This window comes from Neomonachus schauinslandi, chromosome 9, assembly GCF_002201575.2.
Source record: "Neomonachus schauinslandi chromosome 9, ASM220157v2, whole genome shotgun sequence".
Classification (NCBI taxonomy): Eukaryota; Metazoa; Chordata; class Mammalia; order Carnivora; family Phocidae; genus Neomonachus; species Neomonachus schauinslandi.
In genome coordinates, this window is record NC_058411.1 from 95,652,527 (window position 1) to 95,675,374 (window position 22,848).

General features: G+C 35.8%; 1 protein-coding gene across 1 annotated transcript in view; it reads left to right on the forward strand.

Moving 5' to 3' along the window:
* TEX9 (testis expressed 9) overlaps positions 1-22,848 on the forward strand; it is a 53,785-nt gene that overhangs the window by 16,168 nt on the left and 14,769 nt on the right. Inside the window, exons 6-10 of the mRNA XM_021693728.2 lie at positions 510-592; positions 2,299-2,477; positions 5,295-5,377; positions 6,021-6,194; positions 19,379-19,513. Of these exons, the coding sequence (XP_021549403.1) occupies positions 510-592; positions 2,299-2,477; positions 5,295-5,377; positions 6,021-6,194; positions 19,379-19,513 (654 nt within the window). The remainder of the gene's footprint in view (positions 1-509; positions 593-2,298; positions 2,478-5,294; positions 5,378-6,020; positions 6,195-19,378; positions 19,514-22,848) is intronic.

Here is a 22,848-nt window from a genome sequence, read left to right on the forward strand (position 1 = left end):
AGCCCAAATTTACTAGATATACCACCCAAAAAAGAAAAGTATTTATATACAAAGGAGGTAATTTGAGAGGTTTATTCATTCATTTAAATATTTACAGTGTGTAGATCACTATTGCAGGTGCTGGGTGAATTGGGATCTACACGTTCCCCACCTACTGGGATCTAGGCCAAGGGAACGGTATATGTGAAGGTGTGTCTGGGGAATAATCAGTGAGGAGAACTAATTTCTGTGAGCCAGAACATCCAGTTTAATGTTCCACTAGGTAGCTGATTATCCTTGAATTTTGGAGGCTCGTTTTCCTTATCTTTGAATCTGTTGGTGCTAGTGATATCTAGGTCTTTTCCTAGATATATACAATTCTGGGATTCTTTAAAATACAATTTGATTAATTCCATGAAAATAGCAATTCTTGTGTGTAGTAAACTAGCAATTCTGTGTATTACAAAATTGCTTTCCATGACAAATGATTAGAATCTAATTAATCAATAATTTAAATTCTTTTGATGTAGCCAAAGACCGAAAATGTTGATGCAGTAAACAAGGTTCAAAATAAACTGCGCTCTGCGAATAAAGGAAGGAAAACAAATTCAAGGTATAGAACAGTTTTAAAAGTATTACTTTCCTTTTTTTAGTTTTATGATTCACACTACCACCATTTTAATTATTAAGCTCTTTTTCTTTTTCCAGATCTTTTTATACCTTACATTGTCTATATCTTACCTACATTCAATAACTTAAAACATGTTCTACTCAGAAATGTCTTGCAGCAGTTACTAAACATTATATGTTGTTCTCTCAAGCAAAATCGCCACATTTCAAATTTTTAAGTGTTAATGAGATATTTTCTGAGAGCTAAGACTAGAACGTAGGTGTCTTTCTCTGCCTAGTTCTCTCAAACTAGTCTACTTTTTTGAGCATTTAATAGAACACTGTACATTATTGTGTATCTTGACATACAGAATGATTTGGTGTGCTCAAAGTAAGACTGTAGTATCATTGTAATTTACATTCTTGTTTTTGGTGGGAAAGAATTCAAGACTGTTCTTGGTGTTTTAAGCTTGACAAGGGGACCAAGAGGCTCTCTGGGATAGGAGACCTAGAAAAGGAAGGTCACACCTGCAGTGGATTGTACCAACCAGCTTCTTTTTATTAAATGTGTGTTACTTACCCAAAATGATAATTGCATTGTAATCCTAGAAAAATCTTTTTTAATGTTTGTGTCTTTTAATTGGCTAAATAACTTTTTTGCTTTTTGAATAAAAGAAAGAAAAAATAGAATGAAGGGATAACAGAGAAAATCTAAAAAAGAAGAAAAGAGAACATATCTGCATACATAACGTAACTGGTTATCTTATTTTCAGACTTCAAAATTACTTTTTAAAGAAAAGGTTGTTTTTCTAAGTAGAATTCTGAAGGCTTTGCTTATGTGGTAAAAGGTAAGTTAGGCTTTAAGTAAAAAGTTAAAAATAAGGCTTTCAGAACCACAAACAGTGTGTTGGGGCTGGCCCATTCCTTAATGCCTTTACTAGTGACTTTTATTTCATATTTCTTCCCTTGTTAAGAAAATCAAATCTAATTTTTTGGTTGATTTTGATTCTGGTTAGAAAGTGTTTCTTTAGGTGGAAAAAAAGAGTTGATTTTGATTGAGCTAATAACTTCACTCTAATTTTTTTCTTAAGAGGTATTATTCTTTGGGGCGCCTGGGTGGCTCAGTCGTTAAGCGTCTGCCTTCGGCTCAGGTCATGATCCCAGGGTCCTGGGATCGAGCCCCGCATCGGGCTCCCAGCTCCGCGGGAAGCCTGCTCCTCCCTCTCCCACTCCCCCTGCTTGTGTTCCTTCTCTTGCTGTGTCTCTCTCTGTCAAATAAATTAATAAAATCTTAAAAAAAAAAAAAAAAGAGGTATTATTCTTTAGTGTTTGCAGAATTATGGCTAGAAGCAATATCACTTTATACAGTTCTTTTTCAGCAGCATGTAATTTAAAAGCCTCAGTATGGATTTGACCTGGGAGGCTAAGTTCAGCACTCTTAGTTTTGATGTTTACTTGTTTGGAGGCAATGTCTAGACAAACTGGCTTCATAAGCCTTCTCTAACTCTGTAGCTGTGTGATTCATAAAAATTGAAAGTCAGTTAAGTCTTTTATAGTATCATCCTTGAAAGTATCAATTGTAGATTTCATCATAAATTTAAAATTAATAATTTTGATCTGCTTTGTTATTTGAATAAAATCATATCTCCTTTGTATATTGACATTGTATGTAGTATATGAATGTGTATATATGTGTGTGTTTATTTATAGTATAAAATTGAAATACTCTGATGTACAGACTGCCAATGATGTTGCTATTCCAGAGGATTTTTCAGACTTTTCTCTTGCAAAAACAATTAGCAGACTTGAAGGGCAACTGGAGGAAGAAGGTTTGCCTGATTATATAGATGATGATATTTTTTGTGGTGTTAGTAATGATATTGGAACAGGTAAGTTTTATTTTTGTCCTTATATCACATTTACTTAGAAAAAGATATTTGGAAACGATTTTTCTTGCATTTAAAAAATGTGTTGTGATATCTTGCATTTGTTTCAAAATCATCTAGTGGGACATGATGGTAGGAGGAGTGAGTGGAATTATAGATGAAATAAAATTGGTTTTGAGTCAATAATTGTTGAAAATGGATGATGGGAAAGTGGTTTTTCATTGACATCATCTCTATATATATGTTTGACATTTTCCATTATAAAAAGTAAAAATGAAAAACATTATATGGAGGGTGCCTGGATGGCTCAGTCACTTAAGTGCCAACTCTTTTTTTTTTTTTTTTAAGATTTTATTTATTTATTTGAGAGAGAGAGAGAGAGAGAGAGAGAAACAGCATGAGAGGGGGTAGGGTCAGAGGGAGAAGCAGGTTCCCTGCTGAGCCGGGAGCCCAATGTGGGACTCGATCCCAGGACTCCGGGATCATGACCTGAGCCAAAGGCAGTCACTTAACCAACTGAGCCACCCAGGCGCCCAAGCGCCAACTCTTGATTTCAGCTCAGGTCATGATCTCAGGGTGGTGGGATTGAGCCCTGTGTCAGGCTCCCCACTCATGAGGGAGTCTGGTTGAGATTATCTCCCTCTCCCATAGCCCCTCCCCCCTCAATAAATAAATCTTTAAAAAAAAGACTGTATGGTATTGGTTTCATTGACCACATTTCAACCAAGCTTAAAATGCCCCATAGCTTATCATTAAAACATTAAAATAATTTGGGGGGGGGCAAAGGGAGAAGGGGAGAGAGAATCTTAAGCAGGCTTCATGCCCAGTGCAGAGCCCAATGCAGGGCTCCATCTCACAACCCTGAGATCATGGCCAGAACCAAAATCAAGAGTCGGACGCTAAACCAACTGGGCCACCCAGGTGCCCCACATTAAAATAATTTTTAAAACCCAATGTTTCTTTGAATTCCTTTCATCTGTTGATACTGTATTCTACTTACTGCATGTTAAAAGTATAAATGAATGGTTGATGTGGCTTCAGTTAAAATGATCACATTAGTTTTCTAATGAATGTAATTTTCTTTCTTATAAACTTGTTCTCTGCATATCACTTTGAAAAATAATACTAAGTTTAGATCATCCAAAAACAGAATTTAGTTACCAGTAATGCCTTTAGAACTGTTGAATTTATGAGGAGCTACCTATGCGTTTATAAACAAAGAATAAGACAATTGAGTGTATTTGAACATGGTTAATACTGAACTATAGTTGTGACGTCAGGCAAGCCACTTAGCCTCTCTGTAATAGCAGTTTCTTCATTTCAAAATTTAGCAGTTTGTATGAGATGGTCATAAGATGTATCTTTAAAATTCTCTTGATTCTGTGAAAACCGTAATAATTTATATGTGTAATGATTATTGTGCTGCATGCTACTTAGTCATAAAAGCAATTCATTTATGAATTTATTACATTTACTGACTTATCTAAACTTTCTGGGGGTACTTTTCAGAAGAGAAGGTAAGTGAAGCAGGAAGTTGCCTTTATGTCTCTGTCAAGATGCCTTCAAGGACACAGTGGTCACACATTGACTGTTCTTCACCCATGGCCCTGTTAGAATATTCCTGCTTTTAGATACATAGAACCAGTACAAACAGACTACCTTAAATTGCTAGTTTCTTTTTATTGCTGAATCACCTCTCTGCCACTTTGTCTCCCTCCCTTCCCTTTCCAAAGACCCTTTGGCCAAGGTATCTTCCCTTCTGGCAGAGTTTTCTCTTATTCCAGATGATTGCCTGAATGGCTGTACAGGCAAGATGAAAAGATTAAAAAAAAAAAGTAGCTTAGTAGCACATACTGCTCTGTAAGACTAAAGTCAGAGGGAGATGGGGATGGGAGGTTAATGCTATGGGCCTGCACAGGTGAGAGCATTCGGCTCCTTGGTTACACTGAGGTTAGTTGGGGGAGAGAAAGAGATGGACGAAGTCATGCTCTCCCATTCTTCCTCCTTTCTCCTTAGAGACCAACTACTGCAAACTTCACATTTTTAAATATATCATTTCCCTTCTATACTGTGCTAACCTGGAGTGTCATGAGAAGCTTGAAGGAGATTTGAGGCTAGACAGGTCTAGGTGGGTTAGAGCCAGTCATCGTTAATCAGCTCCATGGTAACACTGGGAACATTTAGTAAGAAGAGCTTTGGAGTGGAAAGTATATATGGAGATGTTTGTGCTCTTTTGGGATATATCCTAATGACTCCTCAGAGACAGTTCAGGGTGTTTATTCAAGATAAGTGTGTTTCTTTGCTTCTAAGGCACATAGACTACATTTTAACTTCCGTGAAATCGGGATATGTGTTACAATCACTAGTATTTTATAATCACAGTGGCTGAGATTGAAGTTGGGTTTTGCTAGAGAGGTTTTATGTTTGTTTCTGCCAAACACCTGGGGACGTTACCAACCTGAAACCACTTTAAATTCTGACTGAGGTATTTTGGATCACATTGGTAAAGACAAATTCAGTCTGCAGACTTAACGTGAGTACTGGCTTGTGGTTTAGATTCTCAGGAGACGTTTTTGTTGTTTTTCCCTTCTTTACTCAGTTCCAGGTTGAGATATGAAGAGTTCCTTTCTGTTGGGTGGATTTGTTTTTCATTTATCTTTATAGTATGGGTATTTAGTGTCTTTAGTGTTCTCAGACAGGGATCTCCTGTTAAATTCCCCATCTTGAACATTTTTTCCTCATAAAATAATGGTCTGTCTTGCAATTGGTGGCATCTTAGATTCAGTGAAAGACAATAAATGTAATTATTTAAATCCACAGAAGCCCAGAACAGATTTTTAAAGGCCAAACTCCGTGTTATGCAGGAAGAATTGGATAATGTTGTATATGAATGCAATAAAAAGGTAAAAACCTATCAAAATAAATCCTCTAATATTCAAAGATATTTTAGGAGCAGTTTCAGTTATTTTTTAAAATATATTCATTGAGATGTAATTTACAGTTAAATTTTGAATTATATGTAAATATTAAATTTTATTCTATTTTGAGATGTTGAATTTTCACAGCTAAAGAATATTAAATACTTGTTAGCAGTTAGAATTTTCTGTATAAGATTTACAAATGTAAGCTCTTAAATAAAAATAAAACATCTGAGTTCCATTTTTTTTTTTTTAAGATTTTATTTATTTATTTGACAGAGAGACAAAGTGAAAGAGGGAACACAAGCAGAGGGAGTGGGAGAGGGAGTGGGAGAGGGAGTGGGAGAGGGAGAAGCAGGCTTCCTGCGGAGCAGGGAGCCCGATGCGGGGCTCGATCCCAGGACACTGGGATCATGACCTGAGCCAAAGGCAGATGCTTAATGACTGAGCCACTCAGGCGCCCCCTGACTTCCATTTTTGAAGATAAAAATGGAATGCAGTTTGTTTTTCTTTGTGAAGTGAATATAAGTATCTCAAATCATATGAAGCTCCTTTTTGTTTTCTGCTTTATGTTGTGATACCAAACCTTGTGCATTTTTTCACATAATCTATAATTTCCTAACTATAGGAAAGTGAAATTCAGGATTTAAAGTCTCAGATAAAAAACTTTGAAGAAGATTGTGTGAGACAGCAGCGAACAATTAATTTGCAACAGTCTCAAACAGAAAAATATAAAACTCTTTTTGAAGAGCTAAATAAAAAATGTGATGGATTACAGCAACAGCTGTCTTCAGTAGAAAAGGTAATTTTGCTATTTTTCTGGACCTAATGTTAAAGGTACTATAAAACATTAAAGTTACATATTTGTGTGGGCACCACTTTTGCTTGTTCAGTTATTTTGTTAGTATTTACTAAAAAGTCTTCCACCATATAAGAATATTTTTTAATAGCTTTATTGAAATACAATTCACATATAATACAAATCACCCTTTTAAAGTATACGGTTCAGTGGCTTATTAATATATTCGGGGGTTGTGTAGCTGTCACCATGATCAATGTTAGAACATTTTCATCACCCTAAAGAAAGACACTCCATACCCTTTAGCCACTGTACCCCAACCCTCTTCCCCCAGTCCCTTCCAGCTCTAGGCAACTTCTAATCTATTTTCTGTTGATAGATTTGCCTATTTTGGACATTTGGACATTCTATATATAGAATCATAAAATATGAGGTATTTTGTGACTGACATCTTTTGTTTAAGAATGTTTTTGAGGTTCATCCACGTTGTAGTACATATCAGTACTTCATTCCTTTTTATAAAGTAATATTCTGTTATATGGATAAAACACATCTGTTTATCAGTTGATGGACATTTGTGTTATTTCCACTTTTGGGCTATTTTGAATAATGCTGCTGTGAACATTAACATACAAGTTTTTGTGTAGACATATGTTTTCATTTGTCTTGGGTATATACCTAAGAGTAGAATCATTGGATCATATGGGAACCCTGTGTTTAACCTTTTGAAAAACAGTCAACTATTTTCCAAGCTAGCCGTACCATTTGTACATTTCCACAGTAGTGTGTAAGGGTTCCATTTTCTACACATCCTCACCAACACGTTAGATTATCTTTTTGATTATAGCCATTCTAATCATGTGAAGTGGTTATCGCATCATTTTGATTTGCATTTCTCTGATAACTAAAGATGTTGAGCATCTTTTCATATGTTTATTGGCCATTTTTATATCTTCTTTGGAGAAATGTCTGATCAGATCCTCTGCCCATTGTTTAAATTGGAATTTTTAAATTATTGAGTAGTAAATGTTTTTTATATATTTTAGAGTCAAGTCCCTTATCAGATACATGATTTCTAAATACCTCTCCTATTCTTTGGGTTGTCTCTTCATTTTCTTTACAGTGTCCTTTGAAGCACAAAATTTTTTGATTTTGAAGCCCAGCATATCTAATTTTCCTTTGGTTGTTTGTGCTTTTGGTGTCAAATGTAATGGGATAATACATTTTAAATAAGCTATCCCATTAAACAAACTTATATTAATGTACCATTGAGATAATAAAAATAAAACATACTGTATGGTATTACTTTGTAAGACTTATAAAAATTATGTAAAATAAGAGATTTAGGGAGTAAGAAATTATGCCTTCATTTCTATATTTTTCTTTAGTGTATTCATGTAAAAGCATATTTTTGACCATTTTGGTCTTGTATAATTTTTTTTTTTTTTTTTTTTTTTTGAGAGAGAGAGAGTGAGAGAGCGAGGGCAAGAGGGGGTAGGGTTAGAGGGAGAAGCAGACTCCCCGCCGAGCAGGGAGCCCAATGTGGGACTCGATCCCGGGACTCCGGGATCATGACCTGAGCTGAAGGCAGTCGCTTAACCAACTGAGCCACCCAGGCGCCCCATTGGTCTTGTATAATTAGCATTATCTTCTGATAATAAATTTCTTAACATTGGCTTTATTGAGATAAAATTTGTATACAGTACATCACCCTTTTTAATTATACAGTTCTGTGAGTTTTGACAAATACATAGTCATATAACTAGTGCCATAATTGAGATACAGAACAGTTCCACCATCCCTAAAAATTCCCTTGTGAATTTAGTCAAGTCATCCTCCTACTTCCAGTCTAAGGCAACCACTGATCTGGTTTCGGTTCTTATATTTTGGCCTCTTCCAGCATATCAGGTAATTAGAATCACATAGAGTTACTTAGTAGGCTTTTGAGTCTGTTTTTTTTCATTTGCATAAGGCAATTGAGGTTAGTCCATGTTGTAGTCTGTTCCTTTTCATTACTGAGTAGTGTAAAATTGAATGGATATACCACATTTTGATTACCTATATATCTGGAAATCAAAATTAATTATGATATCTAATAGTGTAAGCCAGTACTATCCAATATGGTAGCTCACTATATGTGGCTAGTCCAAATTGTGACATGCTGTAAGTTTAAAATAAATGCCAGATTTCGAAGCCTTAATAAATAATAAAAAAGTAATATTTTTATATTGATTACATATTAAAATATTTTGGATATATTGGGGTAAGTGAACTATAGCATTATAATTAATTTCACTTGTTTCTTTTTAAAGTAGCTGCTTTAAAATTACATATGTGGTTCACATTATGTGGTTCATATGTTGGTCTAAAAAATATAGACAAGTGTTCTTTTTTTTTAACTAAATTTTATTATGTTATGTTAGTTACCATACTATGATTAGTTTTTGATGTAGTGTTCCATGATTCATTGTTTTCGAATAACACCCAGTGCTCCATGCAGTATGTGCCCTCCTTAATACCCATCACCGGGCTAGCCCATCCCCCCACCCCCCTCCTCTCTAAAACCCTCTGTTTCCCGGAGTCCATAGTCTCTCATGGCTCTTTCTCCCTCCAACTCCCTCCCCCTTCATTTTTCCCTTTCTTCTCCTAATATCCTCCATGCTATTCCTTATGTTCCACAAATAAGTGAAACCATATGATAATTGACTTTCTCTGCTTGACTTATTTCACTTAGCATAATCTCCTCCAGTCCCATCCATGTTGATGTAAAAGTTGGGTATTCATCCTTTCTGATGGCTGAGTCATATTCCATTGTATATATGGACCACATCTTCTTTATCCATTTGTCTGTTGAAGGGCATCTTGGTTCTTTCCACAGTTTGGCTATTGTGGACATTGCTGCTATGAACATTGGGGTGCATGTGGCCCTTCTTTTCACTACATCTGTTAGACAAGTGTTCTAAGAAAAAACCTGTTGTATCTGGGAAACCTGTATTTTTATTTGTCATGATACTTTATCATTTGTCATATGCTACCAAGTTTCTGGTCATATCATCATTATCATTTCACATAATCTTGAAACCTTGCCTACATCTTTGATTCTCTTCTTGTTCCTGGCCTTTATACCGTACCATCCTATGCATTCTTCAAATGTTTTGCATTCATTTTTTCTTTTCAATTTCCATTGCCCCTTCTTGGTTCAAGCTATTATTATTTCTGAATCCTCCTCACTGGTTATTTTATGTCCTTTCTCTTTTTCTTATCCATTGTATCTTGTACTCTATCAATAGATTAATGTTCTCAAAAGACTACATTGATTATAACTCTACCTTTGTATGGGCAGAAATGGAACTAACATTTTTTTTGAGTACTATGCTAGGCAAAACCTTTTACAGAAAGAGAAACTGAGTCTGAGAGGTTAAACAAAGTGCCCAGGGTCATACAGGTAGTGGCAGTGCAGGATTCAAACCATGTTTGTCTGACTCCAAAGTCTGTGTTCTTCCTACAGATCATGTAGACTCTCCAACCCCTCAAAATTAAATGGTCTTAAACACACAGCTATTACAAAATCTCATTGCTGTTTATAGTTAAATATTTGAAACCTTTGAGTCATAATGCGTGTTCTGAGCTGTTATGATACATAGACTATCTGAAGATTTTTATGACTTTCATTAGCTCGGAACTTCCCATCTTGAGTCCTTATCTACCTACCAGGAAGAGAGGTGTAACAACTCTCATGGGTTATGTGGAACTCAAGATTGAATCTTTTTTTTGCTAATTCTGCTCACTATCTATCTCTAAAAACAAACCTCAATGTACAGTTGATAGAAATGCAAAACAGAGCTTGAGTTTGATGGAATTGCTTCTATAAACCTATAAAAGCCAGCTATTTAAAAAATTACTGTGCATATTAACTTACACTAACAGGTAGAGCCATTTCTAAAACATAAAAGCAGAAAACATTTTATTTCAGCATTGAATTTTGTTTTTCAATTAATGATCTGTTTTAAAATCAACTTTATTGAGAAATAAATACAATTAAATATACTTGTTTTAATTGTAGAATTCACTGTGCTTTGATAAAATAGTATATCCTTATAACCACCACTGCAATCAAGATAAAATTTCTATCATCTCCCCAAAATTTCCTTTGTCTCCCTTCCCTTAAAACTGCAGTCTCCAACCATGGCCCAACCACTGATCTGCATTCTTTCATTACAGACTAGTTTTCCCTGTCCTAGAATTTCATATAGATGGACTTCTAAGTATGTACTTTTTATGGCTGGCTTCTTTTGGTCAGCATAATGGTTTTGAGATTCATTAATGTGTATTTTGTGGTTCATTCCCTTATATTGCTGAGTAGTGTTTGTTTATGGATGTACTGCATTTTGTTTATTCATCAGTCGGTAGGCATTTGAGTTATTTCCAACTTTGGACTATTAGAAATAAAGCCACTATGAATTTTCATATACAAATTTTTATATAGACACGTTTTTATACAGGCATATCCAACATCACTCATGATGTTGGATAAATACCTAAGAGTAGAATTTCTGGGTGTTACAGAAACTGATGTTTAACTTAATAAGAAACTGCCAAACTGTTCCAAAGTAATTGTACCATCCTTCATTCCCACCAGCAATATATGAAAGTTCTAGTTAGTCTGTATCTTTATCAGCACTTGGTATTGTCAGTCTTTTGAATTTTAACCCTTTTAGAGGGGCAGAAGATTAGCATCTCATTATGGCTTAATTTGTATTTCCTTTATAACTATTGATCTTGAGCATCTTTTCATATGTGTATTGGCCACTCATATATCTTCTTTTGTCTGTTCAAACCTCTTGCCCATTTAAAAACGTATTGAGTTGAGGTAGGAGTTCTTATATAATTCTTTTGCTAGAATATATAGTGAATAGTTTCTTCCAATCTTACTTGGCTTTTTTATTTTCTTAACAGTGTTTTTCAAAAGAGTTTTAAATTTTGATGAATTCCAATATTTTATTTATTTTATTTTATCTTATTTCTAGTTTGTGCTTTTTTCATCTTATTCAAGAAATCTTTGCCCACCTCATGGGAGAAAATCTTCATGTCTTCATACAGGAGTTTTATGGTTTTAGCCTTTGTGTGTGTGTGTGTATACATACATTTATATAGTATATAAATATATCTGTAATCTGTTTCAAGTTAATTTTGTTTATATGAGAATAAAGGTCAAAGTTTATTTTTCATACAGTCAGCATTTGTTGAAAATACTATTCTTTCTCAATTTAATTACCGTGGCACCTGTGTAGAAAATGAATATTTTTTTTTAAGAAAATGAATTTTGACCATATATGTGGGTCTATTTCTAGACTGTTTATTCTGCTACATTGATCTGTATGTTCATTGATCTATATTTTGATGTAAGTCATCAATAAAACCACGTGGAGTGGACTTTTCTTTTTGGAAGGATTCTAATGATCAATTCAGTTTATTTGGTGGATGAGTCTATTTTGATTTTTTATTACTTTTTGAGTTAGTTTTGATAATTTATGTTTTTTAAGAAATTTTTCCATCTCATCTATCAAATTTATTGGCATAAATTTGTCCTTAATATTCCTTTATTATATTTATAATGCCTGTATTATCTGTACTAATGACACCTGTCTCACTCTTGATATTAATAATTTCTCTTTTCTCTTTTATTATTTATCAGTCTAGCTAGATACATACCAATTTCATTGAACTTTTCCGTGAGTCAGGATTTAGCTTCATTGACTTTGCTCTTTTTGTCAGTTTTCTATCCTTTAGCATTTCCTTCACTCTTATTTGGGTTTAATTTCTTTTCAGGATTCTTAAGGTAGAAGTTTAGACCATTGATTTTCTACTTTTCTTCTTACATAAGCATTTTAAAGCTATAAATTTTCCTCTAAGTGCTGCTTTATCTTCATTCCACAAATTTTGATGTTGTCTTTTTATTTTAAGTTCAAAGTGTTTTCTACTTTTCTTCTATTTTTCTTGACCATTTGGATTATTTAGAAGTGTACTGTTTAATTTCTAAATAATTGGGGATTTTTCATGTCTTTCTGTTAATTTCTAATTTAATTCTGTGGTGTGAGAACATACACTTTATGATTTCATTCTTTTAAAATTTATCTTGACTAGTTTTACAGACCAGCATTTGGCCTCTTTTGGTGAATACTTAATGTAATTTGAAAAGAATATATAGTATGCTGTGTTGAATGGAGTGTTCTATAAATATTAGGGCAAATTTGTTGATAGTGTTGTTCAAGTTTTCTGTCAGTTATTGAGAGAGAAGTGCTGTAATCTCTGACTAGAATTGTGGATTTGTCTATTTCTCCTTTCATTTATATCAGTTTTGGCTTTATGTATTTTTAGTCTCTGTTTTGGATGCCTGCACATTTAGGAGTATAGTGTTTGTTTGTTGTTGTTGTTGTTTTTTTTTTAAAGATTCTATCCGTTTATTTGACAGAACACAAGCAGGGGGAGCAGCAGGCAGAGGGAGAAGCAGGCTCGCCGCCGAGCAGGGAGCCCAATGTGGGGCTCGATCCTAGGACTTGGGATCATGCCCTGAGCTGAAGGCAGCCACTTAACCGACTGAGCCACCCAGGCGCCCCTGGAGTATAGTGTTTTTGATTAACGCTTCTTTATAATTATGAAATACTTTTTAAAAATCTCTAGTAACATTCTTTGTTCCAAAGTCTGCTTACTTTGTCTGATATTAGTGTAGTGATTCCAGCTTTATTATACTTCATGTTTGCTTGGTATATCTTTCTTCAACTTTTTACTTTTCATCTGTCTTTATATTGAAAATGGGTTTGTTGTAGCCAGTATATAGCTGGGTGTTGCTTTTTCATCCACTTCGATGGTCTCTCTCTCTTATTGGCATGTTCAGACCAATTAGATTAATGCAATTTTTGATGTTCGGATTTAAATTTATCATCTTGCTGTTCGTGTCTTGTTTTTTCTAACTGTTCCTTGTTACTTTTTTCCTGTTCTGAATTGAATATTTTTTAGTATTTTGTTTTTTTCCTCCACTGTTGGCTATGTCTCTTATATTTTTATGTTACATTTAACTCAAAAAACATAAAACATACTTATATGCGTAAATTGCATTATATAAAACACAACATATTTACCATACCACAGTCTACCTTCAGATCATGTTATATTCTTTCACATATAAGATCCTCACAACAGTGTATTCTATTTCTTCCCCCTTTCCTTTATGCTTTTACTTTTAAATGTCCTAAATCCCACAGTGTTTCTTTAAATAGTTATATTTTAAAGAGCTTAACATATGAAAATGCCTTTTATATTTGCCATTTCTTGTATTCTTCATTCTTTCAATCTGTTTTTCTATATGCCTGCTTGAAATAACTACCCTTTCAATCTTTGTGGTGCAAGTTTGCTAGTCACGGATTCCTTGTTTTTGTTTCTTTGAAAAAAGACTGTGTTTTTCCTTACTTAATTTTTTTTTATTTTGAAAATTACAGATTCACAGGAAGCTGCAAAAATGATAGAGGTCCTGTGGATCCTTCATTCAGTATCCCTCATTAATAGCATCTAACATAATAATAGCACAGTATTAAAACCTGAAAATTGGGCGCCTGGGTGGCTCAGTTGGTTAAGCGACTGCCTTCGGCTCAGGTCATGATCCTGGAGTCCCTGGACCAAGTCCTGCATCGGGCTCCCTCCTCGGCGGGGAGTCTGCTTCTCCCTCTGCCCCTCCCCCCTCTCATGTGCTTGCTCTCTCTCATTCTCTCTCTCTCAAATAAATAAATAAAATCTTTAAAAAAATAAAATAAAACCTGAAAATTGACATTGGTGTAATCCACAGGCATTATTCAGATTTCACCAGTTCAGTATGCACTTGTGTGTGTTTGGACCCCCTTCAATTTTTGAAGGATATTTTCACTAGATAGAGAATTACCAATTGGAAGTTTCTGTTTTTTTGTTTTTTGTTTTTTTAAGATTTTTAAGTTTGTTTATTTAGGGGCGCCTGGGTGGCTCAGTTGTTAGGCGTCTGCCTTCGGCTCAGGTCAGGATCCCGGGGTCCTGGGATCGAGCCCTGCATCAGGCTCCCTGCTCCTCGGGAAGCCTGCTTCACCCTCTCCCACTCCCCCCTGCCTGTGTTCCCTCTCTCACTGTCTCTCTCTCTCTGTCAAGTAAATAAATAAAATCTTAAAAAAAAAAAATATTGGTGGCGCCTGGGTGGCTCAGTCATTAAGCGTCTGCCTTCGGCTCAGGTCAGGATCCCAGGGTCCTGGGATCGAGCCCCACATCGGGCTCCCTGCTCTGCGGGAAGCCTGCTTCTCCCCCTCCCACTCCCCCTGCTTGTGTTCTCTTTCTCGCTGTGTATCTCTCTCTGTCAAATAAATAAAATCTTTAAAAAAAAAAAAATATTAAAAAAAGTTTATTTAATTGACAGAGAGAGAGAGAGCGTGAGAGGGAACACAAGAAGGGGGAGTGGGAGAGGGAGAAGCAGGCTTCTGGCCGAGCAGGGAGCCCGATGCGGGGCTCGATCCCAGGACCCTGGGATCATGACCTGAGCTGAAGGCAGTCGCTTAACCAACTGAGCCACCCAGGCGCCCCAGTGTCTATCTTCTTTTGGTACTTTGAAGATATCATCCCATTGTTCTCTGGGTTATGTCATTTCTTTTTTTTTTTTTTTTTTAAAGATTTTATTTATTTATTTGAGAGAGAGAATGAGAGAGAGAGAGAGCATGAGAGGGGGGAGGGTCAGAGGGAGAAGCAGACTCCCCGCAGAGCAGGGAGCCCGATGCGGGACGCGATCCCGGGACTCCAGGATCATGACCTGAGCCGAAGGCAGTCGCTTAACCAACTGAGCCACCCAGGTGCCCCTGGGTTATGTCATTTCTGACAAAAAGTTCACAGTAATTCTTTTCTTTCTACCTTTGTATATTTGTATCTTTTATCTTTGCTCTTAAGACATTCTCTGTTACTGGTTTTCAGCAATTTCATAATGATGTGTTTTCTCAGTTTTGTGTGGGGAGTGTTTATTTGGCTTAAAGTTTGTTGAACTTTTTTTTTTTTTTAATTTTTTTTTTTTTTAAGACTTTATTTGCGAGAGAGACAATGAGAGACAGCATGAGAGGGAGGAGGGTCAGAGGGAGAAGCAGACTCCCTGCTGAGCAGGGAGCCTGATGTGGGACTCGATCCCGGGACTCCAGGATCATGACCTGAACCGAAGGCAGTCGCTTAACCAACTGAGCCACCCAGGCGCCCGTTTGTTGAACTTTTTGAATCTGTGGGTTTATAATGTTCATCAAATTTGGAAAAGTTTGGCTATTATTTCTTCCAGTATTTTTTCTGTACCCCTTCTCTCCCTCCCCCAACCTGTAACTTCAATTATACTTTTGTTAGGCCACTTGATATTATCCCACTGATAATGTATTAGTGATATTAGGTCACTGATGTTTTTAGCCTTTTTTCCCTTATATTTTTTATTTGAATAGATTCTGTTGCTGTCTTCAGTAGTTCACTGATCTTTTCTTTGCAGTGTCTAATATGCTCTTAACCAATGAAATGTTCATTTTGATACATTATTCATCTGTAGAAGTTCCATTTGATTTTTTTATATTCTGAATTTATGTCCTCATTATATTAACATATATAATTAAAATAGCTGTTTTGACAGTCTTGTCTGCTGTATCCATCATATTTCTCATTTATGGATTGTTTCTATTGAATTTTTCTTCTGGATATCAATCACATTTTTCTGCTTCTTGGTTTAGTTAGTGATTTTATACTGGATGCTAGACATTGTGAATATTATATTGTTGAGTAGCTGTATTTAATGTACTCTTTGAACACAAGTAGTTATTTGTCAGTTTAGTCCCTTTAAGGCCTGTTTTTAAGTTTGGCCGGGGTTGGTCTAGAGTAGCCACTAGGTGTGGCCTAGTCCTCAGTATATTCAAAAGATACCCTGTGTAGATTCATGAAGCTCCCTCCTAATGGAGTTCCTCCTTTTTTGAACCCTTCTCAGAAATTTCAGCTGCTTCAGTCTCCTCCAACTTCCATCTCTGTCTCCTCAGCTCGGCAGACCTTGGTTCTGTTTGTATTTTCTCCTCCTTATACCCACAGTGTGGATATTGCCTCCAGGCAGAATGCTGGGGTGATTGTAGGACTACTCCATTTATTTCTCTTCTCTCAGTAATCATAATCCTACCGTTTTCCTTTATCTCTAAATAGTTATTTAATGTTTTTTTTAGTTGTTTACAGTGTGTTTTTATGTTAAGTTCTTATTATTTGATCAAGGGTGGAAGCCTTAATCTCTGCTTTGTTTTGTTTTTTGGTCAAATTAAAGTCAGTAGGTACACTCCACAAGTTTCTCTGACCATGGATTATGTCACACAAACATGCTTATTAATATTAGTAACTCACTTAAAAAAAAAAAGTCTGCTCTCTTTTTATCTTTCACTCCAGCTAAAATTGAGGTTTGTATCATTTCCTAAAGATGCTTTTGTTTTTTTTTCTATAGCAAAACTCCTCAAAAGCATTTTCTTAATTTTTTCACGTCCTTATCTTGCAAAGAAAGCTTTTAAATTTTTGCCTGTATGTATCCTGCAAAGCCATGATATTAATGGTCCTTACCTTTGTTTAATAGTATATAGTTTACAAATTGCTATCACATACATATGATAGTTGTGTGTAGTCATGTGTTTTTATTCTATAGATCTGCACCTCCCCCCAGTTCTTTATTCCCTTCTCCCCCAGCTTAGGTTTCATGGTGTACTACTTAATTATCCATTGTATATATTAATTTTGTGTGCCCATCATTCATGTAAAATAGTACCTGGCACATAGTAAGTGCTCAATAAATATGAACAAGTAACTAGGCATAGCTATCATTACCACCAATTTCAGATATGGAAACTGAGACTACCACAGCTCATAGGTTCTCTGACCCCAAGTTTATTGCTTTTTGTACCTTAGCCACTTATTTCTAGAACCTTATCTGATCATTTATTTGTCCTCATCTGATTATTCCTCTTCTGACTTACTGTGACAATTTGTGTTACTCTTAAAGCATTTGCTACCATTTTGTCAGTGCTGTGGCTACTAATACATAGCTCTCTCTATTCTTGCCTTCTCCCAGTTCCTTAGGAATGCTTTAAAAGTTAAGAGAGGATGGCAAATTATTTCTCATTGGATCTCATAGTAATTGAGTTTTAAAGTGAGATTTTAATTCCTTTAGGCTATCTAGATTTTTCTTTTAAAGCTAATGTAAAATTCAAGGTTTGAAATCTTTCCTAAAATTTTTCTCTAACATGTAAACTGCTTAATTTTTTTTTTTGGTAACAATAGATGTACTTTATTATTTTCAGCTTATAAGCTCTCTCATAAAAAATATTGGTATCTTGTCTGCACTTTGTAAAAAGTACTTGAGTGTGACTGAAAACAGAAATGTTTTCAAGTTTTTGGTAAGGTTTTCCCTTTCCTTAGTGGATTTGCTCATATAGGAATACTTTATTTCATATATTATTTTTCTAACGTTTTTTGTTTTTCACTTCTCCCAAGAAGGGGGCCATATTGATTCATGGGTAGAGGAACATAATGTGGTGTTGGATGGTTTTCATTTTTCTGTGAAGTAGGTTACAAAGTTACCAGCAGGAAAGAGAAGGGCAAAGATTTATTTTCATATCTTATAGGTGGAGGCTGAAATGAGGCAGCTAGAATTGTGGACTTTGTAGCTAAGGAGAATTTCTGCCTTTTCCATGTGAACAGTGAGATAAATCAAGCTTGCTCTTACTGTAGCTACCACCCACAAAGCTGTGAAGAAGGCTGGTGATAGCAGATGGTATTCATACACAGTTTGATTTGTTTAAAAACCCACATAAAGAGCAGCATGTGTTTTGTTGTGTGTTGTTTTGCCCTTAATTACTTAGGGTCAGGGAGATCAGTTTTCAAATAAAACACAGTGATACAGCCAGGAGAAAAAAATTTATGGAAGAAAACAGAGAACTGTATTTTTAACTGCATCATTTTAATTCCATGATATTTATTGAATATCTCTTGTATATAAGGCTCTGTACTAGGTATTGTAGGGGATGCAAAGAAGAGTGATTTAAGTACAAAATAAATTCAGTTGAATAAACATGTCGTTAGTGCCTCTTCTATGCCACTGAAGTTCTGGGAATACAGAAATTCACACTGTTTCTATCCTCAATGAGCTTACATTAATTGTGGGGAAAATGAAGTAAATAGATAGTTTCAGTTCTGCACAGCACACATATGCTATATGTGTGTCAAGGTGTTGTAGGAGCTCTGAAGAAAGGGTACCTAATCCAACCTGGGAGGAGAATGAGAAAGATAATGAGGGAAGGCTTCTTGGAGGAGGTAAAACCCTCATGTACACTCCTCGTTGAGTCTTAAAGGATGGATAGGTGCGGGCTACGTAAAAATGAGCAGGGAGGAGGGATCAGGGCAGAAGGAAGAGCATGAGATGAGCAAAGGTTCAGAGGCAAGAAACATCATAGCTGTTTGGGAGATATATCTGAAGGTAACATCTTGCAGATGAGATTATAGTGCCAGGTTATGGTAGAGTTTGGAGTTTATCCTACATGTTCATGTTTCTTCTGTAGACTCTCTGCAACAGCATCTCTTAGAATATTTGCAGAAATGCAAGTCTAAACCTACCCCAAGATGTAGAATATGAATCCATAAGATCTGTTGTTTTTGCTAAGAGTTGGGACTTTCCCTGTAAGGCTAATGTAGAATGCTCTGTTTTTAATAAATATTTCTTATATGATACACTTTGTTAGGTTTATACAAACACAGTATTTATGAGCGTTTATGCCTTACATAGCTGTTTTGGGGAGGTTCCCAAAGGAAGAGCTATAGTGACAAAGAGTTGCTTATAAAATAAGTATAGAGGACCTCTATACTATATAAAAAGAGATAGAAAATTCCAAACAAAAAGTAATTTGAAAGCCTAATTCATGACTACATCTTTAAGGATATATCTTTCTAATACCAATTCAGGGTAAGAATTCTCTGAGCCCTCTGTCACTCGGTGCTCAGCCCCCAAACTTTGGGTGTGTGTGTGTGTGTAAGTGTGTGTAAAATTTGGGAGAAAGCAAGGAATATGGAAATGGAAAACGTTGCAGAATAATAGAGAGAACTTATATTTATAAATGTTCCATATATCTTTTACCATATAGGAATTAGAAAATAAAAGAAGACTACAAAAACAGGCTGCCAGTAATCAAAGTGCTACAGAAGTTCGGTTGAATAGAGCTCTAGAAGAGGCAGAAAAGTATAAACTGGAGTTAAGTAAATCAAGGCAAAATAACAAGGTATGGAAAAATTGAATAGTTTTGGTAGTGGTCACCTTTGGTAACTTCTTTTTACAAGAGTCAAAAATAATTAGTTTTTAAGTTATAATTCTTGATGTCATGGTGAACATTTCTCTTTTCAGAAGTGTGTTCATTATTGATATGTATATCTTCCAGAAGTTAGGATTATATTGCCTGGGCTATTGCCATAATTGGGTGATAGCACAACTCTTTGGAGGATTCAGTCATTTTTTCATCCAACAAATCTTTATTGTGTGCCCATATTATGTGCCAGACATTTTTCTAATCTCTGGGGATGAGTGGTAGGAAAAAGCCTCTTTGGTATCTCAAGTCTGTTTCCTTCTCTGAGCCCCACTTTTCTAATATAGAATGCAAAGGGCTACTTTACAGGGCAGTGGTTCTCAAACTTGAGCATGTATCAGAATTACCTGGAAGGCTTGTTAAAACATATATTGCTGGGCCCCACCCCCAAAGTTTCAGATTTAGTAGATCTGGGGTGAGGCCTATTTTTACTAGTTTTAATAGCAGTTCCCTGGGTGATGCTGAAGCCACTGGTTCTGAGACGACATTTTGATAATCACTGTTACAGAGTTGTAAGGATCACTCTTGTATCCCAGTATCTAACCAATGGTTGGCATAGAATTAGCACTCAATTCCTGAAATATCTGTTGAATAAGTGCTCAAGTATTGTGTGTGAAAACCTTTTGTATACTCTATACATTTTGGCTATTAGTTTTTGGTTCTATGTCAGCCTAAAAGTGATGCTCCATTGGAATCTCTCCTTTAGGACAATATTGAATAATTTAACAGTGGCTCGGATGATGAAGTTAGGACCCACCTTCATTACATACACAGATGATACATTTTCTATTAAACTAATAACACTTAATAGGACATAGAACTAAACTGAACTTGATAAATCCTCCAACATGTTTAACAAAGGCAGATATGTTACAGAGACTACAGAGTTTTAAGATCTCTTCTGTGAGTTAGTTTATGCTCTGTGATCAGACTGTGTTCATGTTCAAGAGACATCAATGATGGTATGATGATGGGGATTTATGAATAGAAGTTATTAAATGAACAAGTTAGGAAGTCATCTTTATAGCTTGCCAATAATTAGCATGCTATTGGAATATTATTTCCAGTTTGGTTCACTCTGAAGGGATTTTGAAGAAAATAAAATGGAATAACCATGTATATGTCAGGATTTGCTAATTCTTGGTTGTAGATGTGATCTCTGTTTTAGCACACACATTAGAGAAGTAGAAGGAAAAACTTGTTTCCATGACAACAGTAATCCTAATCAGCCATTTTGCAAATTGACATACCAAGTCCTCATTACGTAGTTTAAAACCATCAACACTGTAAAAACAAATATGTTGAAGACAAATTTCTGATCCCAAGTCTACATTATGGATGATCAGTTTAAACATAGTGGGAGAACATTTTGTGTAACTACTTGCTATCAAGTAGACATTTTGAGATCAGAGTTCTGAGATGTAACTTTGTCAAATTTCTGAAAAAATATGAGTCTTAAGTTTTTAATTTTTCAATTATTTTGCTTCATTTTTTTTTAAAGATTTTTTATTTATTTATTTGAGAGAGAGAATGAAATAGAGCATGAGAGGGGGAAGGGTCAGAGGGAGAAGCAGACTCCCCGCTGAGCAGGGAGCCCGATGTGGGACTTGATCCCGGGACTCCAGGATCATGACCTGAGCCGAAGGCAGTCGCCTAACCAACTGAGCCACCCAGGCGCCCTATTTTGCTTCATTTCTAACGTTTGTCTTTGAAGGATGTTTTGGCCATATGTGGTTAAGTTTTCCCTTGTAGTCTAGTCTGTATATAAGTTTTTTGTGAGGAGGTATAGTTTTTTCCATTTTAATTTTTTGTACCTTCTCATTCTGATTAGACATATAATTAGGTAGATAATTAAAATTATTCAGGTCTGTATGTTTAAGAAATACTAAGTCTTCCATAAAATAGAACAAGATTGCCTCATAGTGATCAGAAAGTTAAGGATTGGGCGCCTGGGTGGCTCAGTCGGTTGAGCGACTGCCTTTGGTTTGGGTCATGATCCCAGGGTCCTGGGATCGAGTCCCACATCGGGCTCCCTGCTCTGCGGGGAGCCTGCTTCTCCCTCTCCCACTCCCCCTGCTTGTGTTCCCTCTCTCGCTGTGTCTGTCTCTGTCAAATAAATAAATAAAATCTTAAAAAAAAAAAAAAGTTAAGGATTTATTTTAAAAAATGATATATTCTCCACAGAGGTTAGGAAACATGTAATCTGGCCTTAGAGTAACTTTTGAAATGAAAAGTCAGTCAAGTTAAACTAGATGCTGCCTGAGTGCAGGGACTCTGACTGTTTCATTCACTGCTGTGTCTCAGTGTCTTGAATGTAGTAATTGCCTCTGAAACACACTGCAGGAAGGAATGTGGAAAGACAACTATGAGATGCTTTAATTGGAATGCTTCTTAAAAACAGAGCATTTGATTAGATGGTTTGCTTGTAGTCCATTTAAAATATGTCACCAAGCCCATGTTACTTCATTTAGGAACAGATAATTTCTAATTCTTCATTCATTTAGAAATATTTATGAGGACCTTCTAGGTACCTGCTAGATCTTTACTAGAGGCTGGAGGTATAAAGGTGATAAAAAAAAATAAATGTGGTCTGTGTAATCATGCATTTTGTAGTGGAGAAGCTGTGTGTTATTTAGACAATTCATCAAGTAAAACTGAGGTGCAGCTGTGCTTTGAGCAAGTAACCAGGTCAAGGAATACTTTTTAAAAAATGTAATTCTAAGCTAAGATCTGAATAATATTAACAAGTTATATGCTAGGAAGAGATTATGGACAAAAGGAATCCTATGTAAAAAATGGCTCTGTGGCAGGAAAAAAGACAAGGTCATGAAAGTCAGGGATGGAAGTGAAGGGAGTGTTATCAAATGAGCCTCAAACATAGGTAGAGGCCAAACCATCTAGATCCTTTAGGCTGTGTTAAGTATTTTGGCTTTTATCCAAAGAGTAGTACAAAGCCACTGCATGGTTATTTTGAACAAGGTTGGGGGAGACCATGCTATGATCATATGAGCACCGGGAAAGTGTTTTTGTTTGTTGTGTGGAGGGGGGCAAGAATGGATGCTGGTTAAGAATAGCGGTGTGAGAGATGATGAGGTAGCTTGGCCTAAACTGATAGTGGTAAAAATGGAGAGAAACCAAGTATCAGAATACACTGAAGAGAGAAAAATCACTAGGACATGGTGATGGACTGGATATGGGATTGTGGGAAAGGGAAGCTTTCAAGAGGACATTTTGATTTTTAATTTTCAGAACCA